The 17561-nt window shown below is 30.8% G+C and overlaps 2 protein-coding genes across 5 annotated transcripts in view; one reads left to right on the forward strand and one right to left on the reverse strand.

Moving 5' to 3' along the window:
• The window catches only part of LOC105663659 (uncharacterized), a 48740-nt gene that overhangs the window by 16254 nt on the left and 14925 nt on the right, over window positions 1-17561 (reverse strand). The window lies entirely within an intron of this gene.
• Window positions 591-17561, forward strand: part of LOC100878468 (organic cation transporter protein) — a 31153-nt gene continuing 14182 nt past the window's right edge. The window contains exons 1-2 of one of the 3 annotated variants that reach the window (XM_012294083.2): window positions 591-994; window positions 11534-11633. In XM_012294083.2, coding sequence (XP_012149473.1) covers window positions 11606-11633 — 28 coding nt within the window. In that variant the 5' untranslated portion in view covers window positions 591-994; window positions 11534-11605. Of the gene's footprint in view, window positions 995-8499; window positions 8659-10393; window positions 10418-11533; window positions 11634-17561 lie in introns of those variants that run through there. The other 2 variants (XM_012294084.2, XM_076539106.1) reach the window with 2 other exon arrangements.

Raw genomic sequence — 17561 nt, forward strand, 5'->3', positions numbered from 1 at the left:
TGGCAATTTAGAAATGTGATAATTTGGCTATTTGACAATTTAGAAATTTGGCAACTTGGAAATTTAGAAATCTGGAGGGTTGCAGATTTAATTTGAAAGTTTAGAAATTTTGGAAATAAAAAATTTAGAAATCTAATAATGCAGCGATTAAGAATTTAGAAAATTTCTTATTAGTAAATTGATAGCCAAGATCGATAACATAATCTGTCAATTCAGTGATTCACTAATTAAATAACTAAATAACTTAAGTTACAAAATTAAAATAACGTTAAAACTCAGGATTCATAACCCGACATTTTAGAAATCTGCAAACCTAGAAAACCGCTAGGCATAGAAATAAGAAATTTGCTGATGAATGCCCGCGAGTGCACTCCAGTTCCCACGGTCCGTCGAGCGTGTTCTCGCGATCGTAATTGCCCATCACAACGCATATTATCTAGTTTCGTCAGAAGAAAAAACCGCGTAAGAATCTGAAAGACCGAGATGACCATTGTCACCTGTTGTCCCTTGTATTATTGGAGTACGAGACGAACGCTAGCGTGTAACTTGCGCAGCTGTTGAGTCCCAAAGCGGAGTCGCGCGAGTGATCGAGTCAGTTTCGCACGAACAACACGCGCGAGTAAACGCTTCCCTCGTGTTTCAGTTGATCGTCGCAGCTCGTGCACGACGCATGGTCGACGTAGTGACACTGCACTGAAATTTCAAATAATCCGATCGCATAATCCATCAGTCCACTCCTCTCTTTTCCTTTAAACTTTTTTAAAAACCATTCAATCGCACGATCTTCTAAACACGGTGGTAATTGTTGAATGAAAGGTTTGTTCCCCGTTTTAAAATAGTTTGAAATTGGCGGGAAAGCGCGGTATTTGAGTTTCGAGAACAGTTGATCGCTGTGTTGAAGCGTTTTGAAACAAAAGCGTCGATGCATTACATTTGACGGGAAAGGAGAGGAATCGAATCTCCAGAAACATCTGTTCGTTGCGATACAGGAAAGGTATGTAACCGATGATGAAATTATTTGTTTGTCTCTTCGTTTTTCATCGATAGTGATTTATGATGATGTTACAACGTTCAGAATCGGATACAGCGATAATGTTGCAGTTCGGTTATCGCTGCGCGTGTTTTTATTTTGTAAATAAAATCAACGGCTGTCAAAGTGTGTAGTGGGTGTACGGGTACATTTGAATATTTTTGATAAGAGATAACTCGAATAGTTTAAGTGCATCTTGAATTGTGTCTTTAAGTCTTGGAAGGTTTGGGTCAATTTTATTCGAGTAATTTTTATGTGATGGTCGAAAAGTTTGACGCTGAAGATTAAATATTTTTGAAAATTTAAAAAGTTTTGGGTATAAATGTTATATTGTTTCAAACGTAAATATTGTATATGGATATGTACAAATAAATAAATACAAAATGTAAGAACAAAAATGTAAATATAAAATATAAATACAAATTACAAGTACAAAATTATAAATACAAAATATAAGTACAAAAATATAAGTACAAAATTATAAATACAAAAATATAAGTACAAATAAATAAATACAAAATATAAATACAAATAAACAAATACAAAAATATAACTACAAATTTATAAATAAAAAAATACAAGTACAAAATTATGAATACAAAAATACAAGTACAAAATTATGAATACAAAAATATAAGTACAAATAAATAAATACAAAATATAAATACAAATAAACAAATACAAAAATATAACTACAAATTTATAAATAAAGAAATACAAGTACAAAATTATGAATACAAAAATATAAGTACGAATAAATAAATACAAAATATAAACACAAATAAACAAATACAAAAATATAACTACAAATAAATAAATACAAAATATAAACACAAATAAACAAATACAAAAATATAATTACAAATTTATAAATAAAAAAATATAAGTTACAAGTGGAAAAATGTATATATTTTGCATATATTATTATGGTTGCAAAATGACTATTCAATTGTTAAATAGTTAAGTTCACGTATCACTTGAAAAAACATCGAACAAAAAAGGTCAGACAGAAGGGGTAGAAGCTATCGGACATGAAGATTAAATAGCTTAGCGATTATTTATTGCTCGTGTTGCTGGGATCAATCACTCGAATTAAAAAGATAGCGGAGATGCAGTAATTTACTTTGTATCTCTCAATTAACCTCGTCACGTTTCACACGTGCCACATCACGTTTAGCTGTATTTTCGAGATCATGTTAACTCGTAATTTTGATGGTCGTTGTAAAGTGATACGAAAATTGGTATCTATAAGATTCCATGGAGATAAGAATGTGGGATACTTAAAAGAGGGGTGGTAAGTTTTATTTGTTAGATTATAAAAAGTTGGGTGTTAACAAGAAAAAGTAAACTGATGGACACCATTTTTTTAACCAGCTGAGTTAAATTTGTTTGAACGATTATTATTTAATAATACATGTAATTTATAAACTGCTAAATAATTGTAGTTTATGTACAAAGACACATATTAAAAAAAGTATATAATAAATACTAAAATAATTTTAAAAATTGTTGAAGTTTAATGACTTACCTCATTGCTCACGAATTAATATTAACTAATATTAATGTAAAATTTGTATGAATTACAATTAGTAAATAATGCAAGTAATTTACATAAGCAATCTAGAATCGAAAAAATCGTAAATCTGTGAGGTCCAAAAATATTTTAGTAATATTGTTTACTAAATAATTATTACAACAAGTTTGCACTTATATCCGAAACTCAGTGAGCACCTGTTAACAAAATTTTTCCGGCATTTCGTGCGTTGTAAATATACAGAACCTGACTGATTCATAAAAAGTTAAAATTTATCCCGTTATGTTAATGCAGCAAATATTAGTATTAGATTTGAGTCATTCGCAGATGTTGCCTCTAAAAATATGCTTTGATAAACGATGATTTCCTTCGATGCACTTGTTAATCCGAATTCATGTTCTCATTTCCCTATCAAAATCTATTTGTGTCTTACTGGTATTATCTATGGAATTATATAATCTACAAATTAAGATGAATCCGAGCTTAATGCAAGGTCGAGATTGAATGAGCACCCTGTTGGAAGAACCTTCTGTACCGACAAAAGTTTAGATGATTCATTAAAAGACAATAAACGTGTTGGGACAATAAACAATAAAGTAACAATGAACTTATTAACTTGAAAGAATAATAAATTAAATTGTAGTGATTTTCATTCTCTAATTTTTACAATTCTCTAATTCTTTACAATTCGGATAAAAACAGTGGAAATTAGAGTATGATATGGTTTTTTATATTTGTTGAGGATTTTATACTTTTGTACTGAGATTATTACGCGTTGATCTAATGATGAATGACGATTTCGTTCATTATGTCAAGTTTTACAGTAATTCATTTTTCATCTTCTCGTGATATATGTTTTAATTAGAGATAACTAAAAGTTCGTCTTAATTCTTCGTTTTTACAGCTTTCGTTTCTTTGGTACGAAGTAACAACTTTCTACATATATCTGTTCTTTTAAAGTACAATTTTAGGTTAAAGTGTTAATCGCTGTACAGATTACCTTATCTTTCATTCTACTTATCGAGCGTGATAGGCTTCTGTAGAAATATGGCGATATACGAAAAGGGGGTTTTGTTATTGGTCGTGATATTCAAAAATTATCACAGTATCGGGACTTTCTTCATGATTGCAAATATCGGGAATTGTAGTATTGCAAAATTGGGGAATTCACGAGTTTCAAAATTAAGAAGTTTCGAGTACTTAAAAATTTAGAAACTAAAAAATTTCTAAATGTGGAATTTTAAAAATGTAAAAATTTAGAAATTAAAAAATTTCTAAATGTAGAATTTTAAAAATGTAAAAATTTAGAAATGAAAAAGTTGAAAAGTGTAAAAATTTCACATCAGCAGCATGTGAGATATCTTTGTTCGCTTTATCTGAAAACTGAGGACTTGAAAAGCTGTGAAGCTTGTGAATAGCCGCAAGTAATACCCTGATGCAATAAACCGAGATAATTAGATCCTAATTTAATCCCGATGTCGACTTATCACGAAACACTATCGTGGGTAACGGAAATTAAAAAAAAATTAATCTTAACGAGTATTAGAGGAGATTATAGTTTCTTCGATGATATTGTTTCGAAAAATCCTGTTTTATGGTGCGATTATGTAATCCCTGATTTTTCCATCTGTTATCGTTTTTACTATATCAGCAATGGTACTGCAATATATTTGAAATGTTGATAACTTAGAACGACAAAGTTTCTAAAAATTTACTAACATTTACACCATAAATAACGACGAATAGTTCAAAATATATTTTTACAAACAAAAGAAAAACTGTCTACTGCGATTTCAGTGAAAGACCTACATTGTTAATAATAGACACTATAAATTATCCCAAAGGAAAAATCGGAAGTACCATAATTTCAACTTTTGCGACAGAAATGAATTGTATACTGTTTCTGTTGTGTCACACAGAAAACTGGCAGAATGTCATTTTCGTGTATCGTGCATGAAAATCAAGGTTACTCTTATAGAATCAAGAACGTGTGTGAGTATACGTGGGTGCCGAAATGCTTTTTAAACGAACACGTGTGTAGAGTGATTCATGCAACAGTTTCCCGGCGATTTTGGATTTTATGAAGAGGCGTTACGAATGTACTACGGCGTCATATTAAACGATCACTGAAAACTTCTCGTTGCAGTTACAAATGGAACGGGTCCAAGGAATAACAAGATTATATTAATTTTATTATTTATTTCCGGGTTAATATCGAAACACAAATTTTGTAACTTTTAAATTTGTTTATTATAATGGAGAACGTATAGAGAGACATAATTATAATGGTCTTAAGAAATAGAAACCTAACCTAACTTTTTTACAAATGAAATTTTTCTATATTGTATAAGATCTAAGAAATAGTCCATTACAAAAACTCTAAAAATTGTGTCATTTTATTAGCAAAAATAAGTGGGTATATTTTACTGCCTCAAAATTGATCCTCCATTTTCATAGTAGGAGCCATATTGTTTTCATTCGATACTATATTTCCGTCATATTTATATTTTATTTATAGTATGGTATAAAATGAATTGTCATATAGTATATGTGTATAAGTATTAAACAATCATAGTTGTACAAAATATATTATTTCAGGTGTATACTAAAGCTGTATATGTTAACAACAAACTTATAGTACTTGTTACAATAAGAATTCTGACAAGATCTGAACTATTTAGATGCTGGTTTACGATAGAACGTGTTTTGGAGATAATGTAATCTCGACCTCCGAGAATGAACGGGTTAAATAATTCTTTTTTAGCACAGACATTCTGGTGCCTTAACATAACAACGGGCCAACAAATATGCGCAGTTGATTCGATCACAGCGACTGCAGCCAAATGCAACAGTGGACGAAGTTCAATGCCGTGTGGACTTTCTCGAGTAAAACGAGAATGATTGCCCTCGATTTTCGTTACATTCATTCTCAGGTTACGTGCGAGTGATTTTTCGATGGACTTTATTGTTACGTCGAGCAAATTGCAATGGCGGTCACACAGAGAATAAAAGAAATTTTAGACATCTTACTTTGAGAAAATATGGCAATATAATGAGGGGATGCTCTGGTAGCTTCTCTTCTAATATGATACTGATGCAGTTAATTATTCGACAGTAATGAAGTTTTCGATGAATAATAATTTTAAATGAAATTCCGATAAATTCCTATTCATTTTTTAAACCTCGGAAGAAACCTTATTGTCAAAGTTATCTTGATCAGTAATCGTATATATTTTTTCCTACTAAGAAACAAGGTATTTCTTTATAAGATAAGATTCTTATCTTAATAACAAATATCTTTAAGGAATAAAGAAATAAAAAAATATCCTTAATAATCGATGTGAATAATGCATAAAAATCATGGAAGAGGCAATGAACGAAAAACAGGTAAACATGAGGTTAAGAATTTTGAAACAACTGTTTCCTGTTCCTGTATAAATATTCACGCGTGTACAGACACGAGTCACATCCGGTGCATGCAAGTCACACCATATTCATGGCGTTCATCGTAGTGATGGGAACTGTAACAAACGAAACGCGATAAACAATTTTGGTTATCATTTCTAGTGCACTAATGACATCGCTTCTTATCTGAAGCATAGTCCGTTGAAGTAACTTCCGTTTCGTAACCGATTCAGAAACGTGTTTTTAACGTACTTGTTAAAGCCTCATAAATCAATACTAATCAATTTCAGTTTAGCGTTCAAGCTGTTTATTTTTTACGAAACTGTTTTGGTTTTATGGTTTGTATTTTTCATTTTATGAGGGCGTTAATTTAACGAAGTTTGATGGAAAATTTTGTTGAGTTTACTGTTTCTGAGGTTTTAATCACTATTTAATAGATGTTAATCACAATTTAGTTATTTAACACTTTGAAGGTTATATTTTGTAAGGTGATCGCATTCGTTTCTCCGCGGCCATCTTGTTTATCTACATCGTCACGAAAGAGAAATTTTATTTGTTTCTTTCTTTTTGAACTCCTTTCAAGCCATATCAGATACGGAAATCAATTAAATTACAGTTATTAAAATATAACGAACTTTTGATAAAATGGAAATTACTGATAGCGTGCCCGCTAAAGAAACTACGATAATGTCTACCGGTGCATAGAAGTAAAAATTTGTTTGCTAATATTACTTCCTTGTGAATCTTCTTTTTAATGCTATTAAATGATTTTCATTTTATTTAGAATAAATGTAAATTTATTGAAAGTCTTTTATTGTCAGTTTTATTACAAGATTTTATTACAGTCTTCTCAATTATCTTTTGATGAAAAAAAGAATCTTAATCTGCACCTGAGTTTAATGGACCATATAATATTTAGTTGACACATTAAACTATTATTAATAATAGTTTATTACATTTTTAAACCTATCTCAAAAATAAAAATGTAGTCAGTCATCGATATGCTGCAAGATGTCACAAACAACTCAAGATATTTTTAAATAGCACACATTGTTATTTATATATGGTTGCAGAATATATATTTAAATTGCTAAATATAGACATAAACGCTTACAAAAAATACAGACACTTCCTTTCAACAAAGCTAAAATTTGGACATAACTACAAAAATGTGTCTTGAAGTTATGACAGAAATATAAGAAATTTAAAACTACCGATTAAAAAGATAGTTAATATGGTTCCAAACTTAATGTGTAACAATATCAGCATTTACAGTCCTATTTATTATTTATAGTTTTCAAGTCTAATATTTATCTGAATGTCACGAAAATTATCTGAACATCACGAAAATGATCAACTGCATGAATTTTGCATGATACAGCACTTAATTTTAATTCAAATCATCAAGTACGCACACACGCATTAACAATTACATTTCCTCGATGGCTGGAAATTCCTTAGCATTCGAAAAGAACATGCAAAGTTTAATTTCTACCGAGAATTTCTGTTGAGAAATACTGGCATGTAGCTGGTGATTTCAAGTCGAAGAATTATGGTGTACATATGAAAAGAAACGTTTTCAACTACGTCGCAATATCGACAACAGGTTTTAAAACGTACTTGAATATCGTTTTTGAAATAACAGTAGTTGATTACGTATGTTAAGTAGAATGCTGCATTTGGATATTCTTGTCAACAAATTAACGATCAATGGAACGGCAGAATTAATTATAAACAACCGATTAGGCGATTGATCATAATCGTCATGTATTCTTGTAGAGATGAGAAGATACGTAAAGTACTCATCTGTGTGAATTGTGCGTGTAAAAACTGTGTTAATACTCTGACTACACACTTTATGTAATCAATGGCTTTTGTAATTTGATTATGCAAGCTTTCATGATACACTGGTTTGTAATTAGTCTAGAGTTCTAAATACCAGAATTTTCAATACTTAAACGTTTTCAAATTTTGGCGCCAAGTGCAGGCGTCCTCACATTTGAATAAAATTACCACGAACGCGGTATAACAAGATAATTATAAGATTAAAAAGTATGTAATCTATAAACGCCAAATGCAATGAAAATATTAGAAGTTATATTTTACAACATAAAGTTTAATATTTGACGAGGCGTCTTACATTTCTTGTCAGCAAAGAAGCGATAGTAAATGTTTTTGTAAATAGTTAGTTGTAAAATGACGAGACTTTAAAAGTAAAATAAAGAATAGAAGCTTCGAATGAAGATATGTTATTCGGACGCGTATTGACGTAACTAATCAACTAGGCGTGTAAAATATTAAAATAAAAAAATTAAAATCAACAAATGGAAAGTGTTCGTACACTTCGTACTCTGTTATCTGCAGTTGCATCACAGCTTTGACGCATTTCTTTGGTACATTCGTAAATCAAAACATTTTGTAACGATGAGTCTAAGGGACCAGATGTTTTTGAACAATAAGATAACTATGATAGTTGAGCAGTAGACTGATTAATGTTGCAGTATCTTGTAAACAGCGGTTCAAGGTAAATCTATCAGCTATAAATACCTTGGGAACGTATTTGTCCAATTAATCGGTCAACTCTTGTTAACGATATTAACTGCGTCCTAATGAATGTTGAGTTTTCGTGAAGATTAGTGAACAGTGAACTGTGTGCGTTTTGTGAATTCAATTTCTGTTTTCATACAAGGTTTGTAATCGTTGCATCGTTGCATTTTGATAAATATTCAGAGTTAAACTTATTTCACCACTCATACTAAAAACCTTACTTCATAGTTTATACTGACGTGTAATTACACTTGCACTTCAAAAATGCAGTCGAAAAATATATGGACAAAGGATAAAACATAAATGAATATACACATTAATTCATTGTTTCAATAAAAATCAGCAAGGACTTAAAAGAACACCTTAACAAACTTTGTAACTTGAAGTAAACATCTTGTGGAATAGTCAAATGATATCTTATGGTAGCTTTAGTGTTAAACTTTCGCACTTAAAAGACTCACCCATTTGATTTAATAAAAGTAATTCGAAACAAGGAATTTTATAATTAAATATGACTACCGTGTGTTATACATGTTAACACAGTATAGAATGTTATAAATGTCATACAATATGCAGTATTACATATGTGACACAGTATCTATACATGTTATACATCATACAGTGTTATAAATGTCACACAGTACACAGTGTTATATGTTATACAGAATACTGTGTTATACATGTTACACAGCATAGAATGTTATAAATGTCATACAGTATACAGTGTTACATATGTGACACAGTACACAGTATCTACACATGTTATACATCATACAGTGTTATAAATGTCACACAGTAGACAATGTTAGATGTTACACAGAATACAGTGTTATACATGTTAACACAGTTTAGAATGTTATAAATGTCATACAGTATACAGTATTACATATGTGACACGTATACAGTATCTACACATGTTATACATCATACAGTGTTATAAATGTCGCACAGTAGACAATGTTAGATGTTACACAGAATACAGTGTTATACATGTTAACACAGTTTAGAATGTTATAAATGTCATACAGTATACAGTATTACATATGTGACACGTATACAGTATCTACACATGTTATACATCATACAGTGTTATAAATGTCACACAGTAGACAGTGTTATATGTTACATACATTCTGTGTAACATAGAACACTGTGTACTGTGTGACATTTATCACATATATGTGTATCATACGTGTCATATGTGACACGTATACAGTATTCTACATCTCCTACACGTATGTTACACTATACGGTATATAATAATATAAATATACATATAAACACAGCGAAACTATACCAATAATTAATAATATAAAAATTGACAACTTTAAGAGAATTAGACTTAAACCAAAAAGTACTAAAATCGCCACCTGCAGCAGAAATATTCAAGTGCACAGGGTTGGCGCCAGCATCAATTCTGTATCTAATCGCAAAAACGCTTGCAATTAGTTTCGCATGCCGGTCGCACGACTGCAAGGTTTTATACGCCAAAGAATCGGCATTACTTCGTCTGAGAAAAATCGCAAACTATCGACAATAATTGTGCGTGAACGCCATTCGTAGGATTCCAAGTAGCGACATGTAATCGCGTAATTATCATCCTTGCGCATCTCGTATAATAGTAATCGACCGCGGTAATAATCGCGGACACCTCGAATCGTGGATGTTCGCGATTTTCTTTGCTCACCGTGTAGCTACTTTAATCGTTTTTCTTTTTGCTTTCCCTTTCCCCCTGTCACATGCAGGTCAATAGCATTCTGGCCTTCTAACGAGACTCGCATTGTCCCGATTCTTCGGGCTAAATGGAGACACTTCGAACGTCTGTAATCAATGTTTCTGCAGTTTGGTAATCGTGCGACGTTCGATTACGTTCGATCGAAGATTCATGGGCGTTTAACGAGGTAACATTTGCGTTGCGAAACGTTCGGCGTCGAAAACAATCAACACATCCCTCGTTCTAAGAATATGGCGCGCTCTTAACGTGTTTTGACGTTTCTCACCGTTTATCCTTATTTGACTGTCGTATCTCGAATTGGTCTTTAAATTTGAAACGCTGCAGAATTATATTAATATTGATCAAATTCTTCCAATTTCTTTTATCGAACTGCGCTTACAGATATTATGAATTTCAGTTTTATATAATAACTACCTTGTTTTTCTATCTTGGTTGAATTTTTTGGACAAATGCAATCATCAGATAAGAAAGAATGAAGTAGAGATAATACGGTGGAAAATGATGGATTGGTTAACTGCTGACGACTTAATTCGGGTTAACTCAGATTTGGTGTAATATGGAATTTCCTTTATCTCGATTTAACTCAGACCTACTGCACTGGTTTAGTTTATTTGATAACGCGTATGTTTGGGAGGTTCAGTGCTCTTCTTTCGTGGGCACGTGATTTCTTTTTGTATCTTCAGCACTTTGCACCATCAATAAAAAATAGTGTATACAAAAGTATAGTTTGCTCTTAATGTAATTCTCGTTGCAAACATTTTTCCTTAATTTATGCACCTTTGATAAATATTGATTTTGCATCTTTCACATTTACGATTATTGCATACAGAAATAACATATCTTATTGATATAATAAATATATAATACGAAAATGTGTTAACTTTATTCTTTGACCAACTTAATCACCTCAATTAACGAGGTTTCACAAACAAAGTCATAGACAAGTAGATTTTCTCATAATCTGTTTTCCTAGAACTACAGGATATTTTGAAATTGAAAGAAAAAATAGCTGATTACCATTTTCTTCGATGAATCGATAAAAGATAATTAACTTTTTGCACGAACGAAGGACGATAACTTGTTATTTGCAATAAACTTAGACTTCATTTTTTCCCTTACAGTCGCAGAGATTTTAACCATGAAGTCAGTTTCCTTCTCGTTAATATGATAAATCGATAAATTAACCATTGATCATCATCAAATCGATAAACTATTAAAACCGACACTAACAAATTTTTATTGAGACGAAAATTCATGAATATCCACCGTTCGTATGTTACAGATAACACATTAACGAACATAAAAAGTGAACGTATCGCAAAGAAACAAAATAGCCGCACAGCCAGACAGTGATATGAAGAATACGCAAAACAACAGTTATGGTATGTTAATTTATTTCGTACTTACTCATTATGTAGCATTGAACTTAAAAGATACTAAACATTTCTTAAACAATATGAAACTATTTCGCTAAATCCACTAATTGGAGATTCGTCGCTCTTCGATATAACCAAACTGAACTTGAAAATTTTAATGCTACTGCTACGTAAAATAAATCGTTCTAAATTTTAATCCAAGAGAACCTCGATTGATTAGAATCCTGAAAACAGCCCCTAAACGCCCGAAGGCTAGCCTCGATGCTAATTGAAAGATGACCTGGTTAGTCTTGCAATAATTTCAATTTTTCATTAAACAAGATGAAACCATTTCGCTAAATCCACTAATTGGAGATTCGTCGCTCTTCGATATAACCAAACTGAACTTGAAAATTTTAATACTATTGCTACATAAAATAAATCGTTCTAAATTTTAATCTAAGAGAACCTCGATCGATTAGAATCCTGAAAACCAAAAAAGCCCCTAAAAGCCCGAAGGCAAGCCTCGATGCTAATTGAAAGATGACCTGGTTACTCTTGCAATAATTTTCACGTACGTATTTTCGCGCTTATAAAACTCAAAGTAGGTTGCTTTTGCAATTCTATCAGACTAGCCTCAGGGATTGTTTGTCCTCGGGCACGAAATTTATTCGCGCGAAAGACAACGCCCTCGAACGCGATGCATTTCTCGCATAAGAACGATTTCTTGGTTCGCTATTAAAACGATGCCATCGATCTAGAAAGACTGGCGATATACGTAGATCATTCGAGTCTCCCAAGAAGGTGGACGAAGTTGCACGCACGAAGGCTGGTTTCCACTGTCTCGAGGTTACCGTACCATTTTACGGTTCACATGAACCCGTCGATCGGTTTTTTGTATGAAACTGGTTTCCTCGTCACTTGGTATACTTAAACGTAATAAAGGATCAAATGGTACGAACGCATTACCGAAGAATCTTGTTCTCATTTTTTTCCCCCTCCCGGGAGGCAATTTTGGAGCAAAAAGACATTGCTCGGTGATTGAAGGGAAAACGCGAGTCTGCTACTTGTATGCCGATCAACTGTTTGTACACGGTAAAAGAAACTGTAATTTCATTTCCACGTCGAAATTAGTGACGCCATTTCACGTTCGAAGGCTGACATTTAAGCATATTAGCGTCAGAAAGTTACAGACCGAAGTGGTTTGTTAGGTTACTCTATAACATATTAGTTTTCGTAATTTATTAATGTCCTGTGTAATTATATCTTTCAACTGATACTGTTTAGAAAAACTATATTTTTCTACAAAAACTATATTTTCTGCGTTAACGATTGTAGATAAATGCAACTACCACCTGGCTTACCTTGAATTTCGTTATATTCTGAAATATGAAAAATTTGTTTCTGAAAATTAGGTCAGAAGCTGTAATTGTTGCTTAAGTAAACGGTTTTCGTAATTTCTTTTAATGATATGCTATTTGACTTGAACTTGCAAGAGAGTTTAAATATTTCAAGTGTTTAAATATTTTGGTAAAAATAGAATGTCATGCAGAATATATTTTACTGAGAATAAAAAGATAAGCAAAATATTATGATATTTTACTAAGAATATAAATATATGCAAGATATCATGATATTTTATTAAAAATAAAAAAATATGCAAAATATCAGGATGTATCATAAAATATATTTTATTAAGAATAAAAAGATATGCAAAATATCATGATATTTTACTAAGAATATAAACATATGCAAGATATCATGATATTTTATTAAAAATAAAAAGATATGCAAAATATCAGGATGTATCATAAAATATATTTTATTAAGAATAAAAAGATATGCAAAATATCAGGATGTATCATAAAATATGATATTTTATTAAGAATAAAAAAATATGCAAAATATGATGTTTTACCAAGAACAAAAGGATCAAGCAAAATATCAGGATGCATCATAAAATATATTTGACTAAAAATAAAAAGATAAGTAAAATATGATATTTCACCAAGAAAGATCATGCAAAATAGGATATATCATAAACATTTTGCGAGATCAAATTTTTCCATAACTAGATGACGAAGATATTCATGATCAAAGTTGTTGATCACTCTGTATATCTATGTACATATTCATAATATGTACATTGATATTTGTAACATGGTTGCACCTACATTCGCAGACTAGAATGCATGTAATGATACGTGCGAAGAATGCCATTATCATGTAATTATTCTCGAAATACAAAGAAACCGATTTACTTTGTCAAATATAAAAAGCAACGAGAATTCAAGGTAGGAAAATCGAAAATTTAATATCTGTGAAAGAAACGAGTCATTATATAGTAATGTGCTTAAAAACAAAGACATTAATCGTATAGATCTTAATGAAAATTCATTTTCTTCCTGTGTTTTCCAATATTATAAGCGGTTCTATCGTTTTTCCTCGTGTTAATGAGATTTTCGATGAGGGAAATCCCACAGGAAAACTGATGTTTTTCTTCTTTGAACTGTTGAATTGTTCCATTCGCGCAATATATTCTAAGACGTCTAATTTGCATGAAAACGTCTTACATAGTTAACTAAACACCTCCTCGAATTTGTAAGCCGCAATTTTGCATACGTCATATTTTCACAGATAACGAAGTATTCGACATTTTAATTACTGATAAGTAAATTCATTCGCGTAAACGCCGGAGTAATTGAAGTCAAGTAGAAGAATGGAAACGATTGTGTTCTTATTTTTCTTGCATAAGCTATTACGATGTACAACACATATGCCCTTAAATCTCACTGAAAATTTTGTTTCTCTTATATGTACATTTGTTGTATCACATTTCGAATGTATTGTAACGATCTCAAGACTATTGCTCGAAATATTTATCACAACACATCGTACTCTAATAATTAAAGAAAGTTCATTTTTGATTTATCATCGTTTGATCTTGAATCGAATTTTTTTAGTTCCAACACGCGTATGACATTTTCAGTTGTTTCTGCACGTTCCGTTCGTGAAACAAGTGTTACAAGAATTGTGTAACAACAGTAAATGAAACTATATTAAAACCGCAATTGCGTGTTTAATGAAATGGATATCTTGAAAGATCACGGAGGTGCACTGTTTGTAACCATTTGCCATTGCAAGTACTTCCTTGTTATTAACCTATGAATAATTGATAGCATATTCATGTTTCCTGACAATTATTCTAAATATTACAGTTAGAATTAGTTATGATCCAAACTTGTTACATGTACATTCAATTTTGTGACGTTTAACTGTATCTGCTTATTTTAGTTAATAAAATAAATATGTTGCTCGAGTTCTTCTTTAATAGCTTTTCGTTAGACATACATTGTGAATACATACAGGTAGAGAAATTTTTCGTAGGAATTATTGATTATAGTGATCATGTGGGTTGTATTAATTCTATTGATTATATTGATTATATTGATTATATTGATTATATGGATTATATGGATTATATTGATTATATGGATTATATTGATTATATGGATTATATTGATTATATTGATTATATTGATTATATTGATTATATTGATTATATTGATTATATTGATTATATTGATTATATTGATTATATTGATTATATTGATTATATGGATTATATGGATTTTATTGATTATATTGATTATATTGATTATATTGATTATATTGATTATATTGACTATATTGATTGTATTGATTATATCGATTATATTGATTGTATTGATTATATTGATTATATTGATTATATTGATTATATTGATTATATTGATTATATTGATTGTATTGATTATATTGATTATATTGATTATATTGATTATATTGATTATATTGATTATATTGATTATATTGATTATATTGATTATATTGATTATACTGATTATATTGATTATATTGATTATATCGATTATATTGATTATATGTATAACAAAAATTAATAGTGATACTATCGATAAGGAACTGCTACTCTTTACAGATTATTCTTACTTACTCCCATAATTTTTTATCAAAAATATCAGTCCACCTCTTGTGATAACTACCTAAATACGCTACTGGTAATAAAACGAATATGTACTCTAATATATTCGTTGTCGTTGCATAATCTTGTATTGTAACGAATAAATGTCAATAAAGCAGATGTAACAGGTTAAAAGAGCACCTGTTATCGATAATCATCAAATTTCTGAAATTAACAACGCGTATGTAAATTTAAGCACTTGTTATTAAAAAATATATTCCATCTCAACACTAAAATAAAAAATTATTACTATTCCACTGTACAGCAGTATTTACCATCGAGTATTTTTATCAAATCAGTTTTAATCAGTAAAAATTTGATAAACACCTTTAGAATCATGAGTCATTGTTTCGTTACATATCAATTTGACAATAATATTTTTTCACTGAATATTAACATGAGATTGCACGAGAAAATTGTGTTTTAGATGATGCATTTTAATTATCGAACTCTCTGACTCACCCGTCGGGGAAGTTTGCTCAATTTGACCCGAACAAAGTTCGAAGAAGGAAAGTTCAACCGGTTCAATTTACACAGCAGACGAATGAATATTAAATGCAAGTTCACGTTGACGTTAGAGTATACTGATATCAGACGATTTCTTAACCGGATAAAATTCTTTGTTTAATATAACAGCTCGGATAATGCGCTTTATTCGTGCGTGTACTTCATACGCGATTACATTGTAGCAAAAATTTTCGACAGAGCAATTATTTTTGTAGTTATTGAGATGGTAAATAGAGTGATATATTAATGCAATGAGCTTTGTCACATACGATGTTGACAGTAAAAAAAATATTTATTCAGAATTGAGCTATTATACTACTATACTATATTATACTATTTGCGTATCAATGTTATTTGTATTCATATAAATTATTCAATGTTAACTTAAAAATAAATCAACATGCCAATTAAATCTGTAGCAAAGTTTAGTATATTATTAAAAGAGATATTACAAAAAACGTGTATATAAGTATACTTAAACTAATAACCATTAATATAAAGAATCCTTTGTTACATCTTATCATCGACTTCAAAGCAATACTTGTCACGTTTAGTTTCTTTTGTGACGTGCGTATGTGCAAAAACGTCTAACTTTTGTGCATTGATGTTACATAAATGACATATTCTCTGAACATAATAATGAAAGACAGTGATGAGTGATTGTGCAGAATAAATTTGAATCGATAATTGAAAATTAACTGTACAGGATAATCGGTAGAAATACAATTATGTCAAGAAATATCAAGCCTTCAAAGTTTCCAATTTTTGCAAAAATAGGCTACACTTACGAATTTTTTTCTCAGAAACTACTCAAGTGATTTAACTAAATTTTTGTTTGTTTTATCCATAAAGGATTGGGCTATTTTAAAATATTTTTTTTTAATTCCGTCAATTTATTCGTTGAAGCTTCTCCTTTGACATGAGTCCTTCAGAACGTTACATCCCCTAAAGTATGTCATCTAACAATAAGTACGCAACACCTAAATATTTCAGGACAATATGCGAGTAAAGATGATTGAATATCTGATTCTTAAAAGATTTTTAATAACTACAAAACAGATGACGCTGTCATACATGACACAACTTCATCCACATTAGCCTAACTTGAATATGCAGTAGAGTCAAAATTACATTTCTTGAAATTACAATGAAATTCTCGTAAATTGAATTGTAACTGCAATTAACCCGCCACGTGTACCAGCCAATCGGGTTTCTCTTTCCGACGCACACCCTCTTGTTGCGTAAGAAGACGTCGACGTACAACGACAGTAGCGATCGTCACCGAGTAATAACTACGGTAATTGATCCAAAGTCAACTGTTTAATTACGAGTACTTTTTTCCTCCTTCGACCGTTATCTCATTGACGGCTACCACAATGAACCGTTAAGCTTCAGTGTTGATAAAAGTAAATCAATGCTGGACGGTA

The sequence above is a fragment of the Megachile rotundata genome, chromosome 1 (assembly GCF_050947335.1).
Source record: "Megachile rotundata isolate GNS110a chromosome 1, iyMegRotu1, whole genome shotgun sequence".
NCBI lineage: Eukaryota > Metazoa > Arthropoda > Insecta > Hymenoptera > Megachilidae > Megachile > Megachile rotundata.